Genomic DNA, 6,079 nt, shown 5'->3' with positions numbered 1-6,079 from the left:
TTTTTGTGTTTCATTTATGGGAGATATTTTCTTATCCCAAACTTGGCATTTGTTCATTAACAAACCCCTTTCTCTCCTCTCCTGCCTTCTCTTCTCTTTCTCTTTTCTGCTGCTCTTTTCTTTCTTTCCACTTTCTCTTCTTTCTTCTCTCCTCCCTTCTCTCTCCCACTCTCCCTCTTCTCTGTCTCCCTGTCTCTTTTTCTGTCTCTGTGTCTCTCTCTGTCTCTCTCTGTCTCTCTGACTGTCTCTGTCTCCTTTCCTCCATCCCCTTTCCCCCCTCTTCCTTTACCTTTCTTTCTGTCTCCAGACTTTTTTTTCCTCTTTCATCTCTCCCCTCCTTCCACCCCTCCCTCTCCTGGTTAGCAACATCAGCTAATTTGACATGATTTACTAAAGACACCATTTTTAGAAAAATTCTCGCATCCTGGCAGAGAAGGATTTACTCACAGAGGAGACCAGTCACTCATCACCCGCCATCCTAAACCCAGATTTAAACCTTGGGGGTGGGGAGACTATTTGACCATCCCTGTCTTCTTCATCCCTGTGGGGAAGCTCCGCGAGGCTGTGAGGAGATGCAGGTCTTTTAAATTGACACTGTGATGCTCTAGTAACCAGGCACTTACGATAAATACAATTAATAGTAAAGGCTTAAAGGAAGTGGGTCATTCTGAGAGCCGCTCTCCGAGGTCCTGGGCCCCACCAAGAGCGTGGAAGAGCTAACCACCGGACAGCATGAAATCCGGGGGAACTTCAGTCCCCGGGAAGGGGAAGGGGTGCTCCCGCTCTGTCAGTCCTTGCACGTCACGCGTGGCTCTGTAAGGTGGAACAGGAAAACGAAGGTGGAAAGCTGGGGCTGGTAGAGAAAGCAGAGGCGGCGGGATTTTTGATAGCCCCGCAGTCACGTTGCTCCCGGGAGCAGCCGCGGCTGGGATGGGGGCACTGCCCGGGTCTCCGGCCGCCCCGACGTCTTGCCTTCCCCGCCCCTAGTAGCAGTTACTGTGGTGGGCAACTGGGGTGCCCCTCGCCCCGGTAGCTTGGCCCCTTTCTAGGTCCGAGGTCAGGGGGGCCGCGGTGAAGCTCTGGGGTCTCCGGACGCCCCACGCCCCGGCGTCTTGCTTTCCAGAGCCCCGGCCGAGGGAGGGAGTCTCCGGCCCTGGGCGTGCGCGCGTGGGGACGCGCCGGGCTCGACTCGGGGGGCGGGCGGGACGCTTCGAAGGGCCGGAGTCCGCGCGCTCAGATGAGCGGGTGTCTCCCCGGGGCGCGGCTCGGGTCCCCGCCTCGGGGCTGGTCGAGCACGGCCACCGGCAGGACGAAGTCCTTGGGGCTGGGCGGCGGCTGCTCCTGCAGCAGAATGGACTCCTCGTACGTGGGCAGGTATTTGACCTCCTCGTAGCTGGGCAGCTGCAGGAAGAGGGGGGAGGACACGGCGTGCAGCTCGTGCTCGGACGAGGCGCCCCAGCGGCCGCTGCCGCTGCTGCTGTCCAGCAGCGAGTCCTGAGACGTGGCGGCCGTCTCGTGCAGCAGCGCCGGGGCGTCGTCCGACTGCGGCCGCCGGCCCCCGGGAGCGGCCGCCGGCGGCTGGGGGGGCTGCTGCTGCTGCTGCTGCTGCTGCTGTGGCTGGCCCGGCTGGCGCCGGTTGTACCTGCGGGGGCTCGGGCAGATGATCCTCTGCAGGAAGTAGCCGATGGCGAAGAGCACCAGCAGGATGAGGAGCCCCGAGAGCTTCCTCACGAACCAGCCCACGTTGTCCAGGAACGTGTGAAAGGGCAGCTTGCAGCACTTGACCTCCGTGTACGTGACATTGCCAAAGTCGCAGCAGCGCTCCTTGTCCCCGCAGGTCAGCCCCCCGCAACTCCAGCCCTGCGAGGGCGGCAGCAGCAGCGGCAGCAGCAGCGGCAGCAGCGAGGAGGCGCCGGGCCCCCCAAATCCCGCCGCCGCCCAGGGCGACCACATCGCCCGCCAGCCCCCCCGCTCCCGCCCCCTGCCCCACCCCACCCCTTCCGCCGCCTCCAGCCCCACCCGCCCGGGGGGAAACGGGCCGGCCGTCAGTCCGGCCCTCCCGCCGTCTGGCTGGCCGGCCGGCCGTGTGTCCTTTGTCTGGCCGATCCCGGCCGGCTCCGTCTGGCTGTCCGTCCCCGCGTGCGCGCCCGGCGGTCGGTCTGTCCCCCGGTCCCCCACCCACACGCCCCGCCGGGAGGAGCCCGGCTCGGCTGCCTGGCTCCCCGTCGCTCGCTTCCACCGTCTCCTTCCCTGTCCCCGCGTCTCCCTCTCTCGCCCGAGTCTCCCGTGTCTCCCTCACCCTCGCTCTCTCGCTGGTTCTCTCTGGGCAGCGCTACCTGCCAGAGCCCGGCTCACATCTCCTGGGGCTGGCTGGAAAAGGAGGAGGAGGAGAAGGAGGAGGAGGAGGAGAAAGAAGAGGAGGAGGAGGAGGAGAAAGAGGAGGAGGAGAAAGAGGTGGCGGCGGCGGCCGCCGGGATGCGGGGCTCTGGCGCTCTCTCCTCCCCAAGCCCTGATCGCCGCGTAGAAAAATCGGGTGACCTTAACCCCGCGGGCCCGGCGGCGTCCGGTGCCGCCCGAGACAGCGGAGGCCGCCTGCGCCGCGCCGCCCGGGGAACGAGGAGAGTGGGAAAGCCGGGGGCATCGTGACCGGTGCCATTGTGCTCCTTCGCCCCCTCTCCTTCCTCTCCCGACCCCTCCCGGAGCGGGAAGGGTTAAGGTCTCGGCGCTCGGCCCGCGGCCCTTTCATCTTTATTAATATATCTGTCCCCCTCGCCTCTTGTCAAGCAGCCCCGGGGCTTGGGTTTGGGCAGGTTTCTGCGTTTAAGTGATTGGATTTCTCCGTGACCATTATTTAAATTTACTTGCTACTGGGATTCGCTTACCATACTTCTGGTTTTCTTTCTGATTAAAAATTGATGCTAACCATTTAGTGGATGTTAATGGGCTTAATGCAGCTCTTGGTCCTGCAGGAGCTGGGAGGAAGGGACTTGTTGGGTGGCTAGGGTCGTTTCCTTTAAGGTCGGGCCTGGGGCGCCGGGGAGAGGGGGCACGGGTCAGAGGTCTCTGTTCATTTGTGTAAAGAAGCGTCCGGCCCCTCTAGACGTGCACCACTCACGTTTTGCCTCAATCTTTGTCTGCAAGTGCACAAGAAGAAAGAGCTGTAAGAGAAAAAGAGATCTTGCTAAAGCAGACTGGCCAGAAAGTTGAAGAATCCCAATCAGAGGATCAGAAAGGTAAATCTGGGACTCGTTTTTCAGTCTTCCTCCTCCTCCTCCTCCTCCTCCTCCTCCTCCTCCTCCTGTTGCTTGTTTCTCCTTCTTCTTGTTTAGTCATTTTTCAGTCATGTTCCAAAATCCAACCTCTAAAGGAGTGTCAGAGGGCGGAACTATGGACAGCTGCTGGAGAGCCATACAACTTGGGTATAAGACCAAGGGGTCCATTTCAAGGTTATTATTCCAAAGATTTTCCTTGAAAAGTCTTCTGTCCAATATGTTTAAAGTGAATGTGTATACATGCATACATACACACATATATATGTATATGAGTGAGTACATATATATATGTACTCAAATTTTACAAAAATGAATATTGAAAACGATCTACATGTAATCGGAAAAATAAAATACCATTGAGGAAAAAAAAGTCCTCTGTCCTTTCCATTTATGACATACAACAGCCTACAGAGAAAATGATGGTAACGTTCTCACTTAGACTGATCTCAGTTGCCAATAACCACAAGACCTTTCATAATTAATCAGATATGGCAACTTGATGATGGGATCCAATTCAAGCAAGCAGTTCAGGCACCAGGTACTGAATGCAGTCTTGCCCTCTGGAAGCTTACATCTCCTGGTAGAGTTATATATATATATATATATATATATATATATATATATATATATGATTTTAAGGAGAAAGTGAAAATTGAGAACTTAAGGATTGGGAAAGATTTCCTGAAGAGTTTTTGTTGCTCAGTCATATCTGACTCTCCACCGACCCTATTTGAGGTTCTCTTGGCAAAGACACTGGCATGGTTTGCTATTTCCTTCTCCAGATCATTTTAAAAATTAGGAAACTGAGGCAAACAGGGTTAGTCCCCAGAATCACATGAAAAGGAAGTATTTGAGGCCAGATTTGAACTCATGAAGATGAGTCATCCCGATTCCAAGCCTAGTGGTTTAACTACAGTGTCACCCAACTGACTTTGGATGTGAGAAAAAAATTATAAGAAGTATTATGATCTTTCAAATTTCTAGTCCCTCAAAGTTGAGAACTATAATGTTATAGTTAAACATATTCTATGAATAAATAAATCATGGTGCAATGGATCCATCCATTTTTGTCATGGTTATTCAATGATATCCAACTATTCACAATCCCATTTGGGGTTCTCTTGGCAAAGACACTGAAGTGGTTGGCCTTTATCTTCTCCGGCTCATTTGATGAATAAATTGAGGCAAACAGTGTAAAGTGACTTGTACTCATACTAGTTAGAGTCTGAGGCCAGATTTGAAGGAAGATGAGTCTTTTTGACTCTAGTGCCATGTCTGACATTCTAGCCACTCTGCCACCTAGCTTCTTTGCTTCTGAAGGGGTGGAAAAAAGGGATTAGCCAAAAATCTATTATGAGGTTGTTGTTGGTTGTCCTTCCTTCTTGAAGATTTCTGTGCCAATAGGGAGATGGTGCCATGACTTGCAAGTAAAATAGATTTAAATGAGGGAGGGCTGTGCAAGGTCACCAGCCTCACTTTCTCCTCTGGAACCATCTGGGTCCAGTGGCAAGATAGAGATCAACATGACTGGAGATGACACTGGTTTCAGTGTGAGACCTTGACCTTTTTAAGTTAAGGGAAGATAGATGGCAAAATGGATAGCGCACTGGTCCTGCAGTCAGGAGAATCCGAGTTCAAATCGCATCTCAGACACTTGACACTTACTAGCCATGAGATTTTGGGCAAGTCATTAATCCTACTATGTATAACTTTGTGGAAAGAGGCCTGGCTTTAGATTGTGCTACTTTTCACTCATGTGAATGGGAGCAAGTCACATCATCTTTGGAGGGTTCATTTTTCTTATCTGTAAAATGAAGGGATTAGATAAAATAATCTCTCAAATCCCTTTCAATTCTAACATCCCAGAAGGTTAAGATTCTTATTAACACAAATTGAAATATAAAAATATTTTTTCTATTGAGAACTTTAAAATTCATTTATTTTGGATTTTGCTTATAAGATGCATTAATTAGAATTGGAAGAAGAAATTTTATAATCATGGAGACAAGTAATAATCGATCAATCAACAAGCATTTATTAAGCACTTACTGTATGCCAAGTCCTGTACAAAGCCATGGGGATACAAAGAAAGGCAAAAACAGTCCCTCCTTCCTGGAGCTTATATTCTAAAAGGAGAAACAAGATGTAAATAAATATGGCTATATGGACAGGAAGGATAAATTCAGAGGAGACAGAAGGTAATCTTGGGAGTATTGGGAAAGCATTGGGAGTAAGGAGGGGAGAGGACCAGGGAAGGCCATCAACAAGAGCTGAGTTTTGAGCTGAGTTTTAGAAGAAAAAGAGGCAAGCTGGGAAACAGGGAGAGGCAGAGCATTCCAGAAATGGGGAACATGGACATATTCTTTTTTTTTTTTTCTTTTTAGATTGATGAAAAATACTTAAAAGATTCAATTTTTAGTTGGGAGTGAGAAGCCAAGATTTCCTTTGGAATAAAATAAGAGAGGCATTGGGAAAGTGTATAGGATCTGGTCTTAGAATCAGGCTGAGTAGGATCTAGAGTTGGCTCTGTCCCATTCTGGCTGTGTGAAGTTGGGACTGGCAGCTCAATTCTTTGAGTCCCACTTTCTTTTTTTCAGTTCAACAAACACTGACCAAATGCCTACTGTGTGTAAGGCACTATGCTGGAGGTGGTGGGATATACAGATAAAAAATGATGCAATCATGCATGCCTACTATGTGTAAGGCACTGTGCCAGGAGCATGGAATATAAAGATGAAAAATGGTGCCCTCAAGGATCTTTTAGAATTGAGGGAAATGGGTACACAAATAAATACTGTACAAGTGAG

General features: G+C 51.0%; 1 protein-coding gene across 1 annotated transcript; it reads right to left on the bottom strand.

Annotated features, from left to right (window-relative positions):
- Positions 1-222: 222 nt before the first annotated feature.
- Positions 223-3,544, bottom strand: C3H3orf80 (chromosome 3 C3orf80 homolog). The gene has a single exon (XM_031957592.1). The coding sequence runs from the start codon at positions 1,951-1,953 to the stop codon at positions 1,234-1,236; it is 720 nt and encodes a 239-aa protein (XP_031813452.1). The 5' UTR covers positions 1,954-3,544; the 3' UTR covers positions 223-1,233.
- Between the last annotated feature and the right edge of the window lie 2,535 nt (positions 3,545-6,079).

This window comes from Sarcophilus harrisii, chromosome 3, assembly GCF_902635505.1.
Source record: "Sarcophilus harrisii chromosome 3, mSarHar1.11, whole genome shotgun sequence".
NCBI classification, from domain to species: Eukaryota; Metazoa; Chordata; class Mammalia; order Dasyuromorphia; family Dasyuridae; genus Sarcophilus; species Sarcophilus harrisii.
The sequence above is the reverse complement of the archived record's forward strand: the minus strand, read 5'-3'. Positions and strand labels throughout refer to the sequence as shown.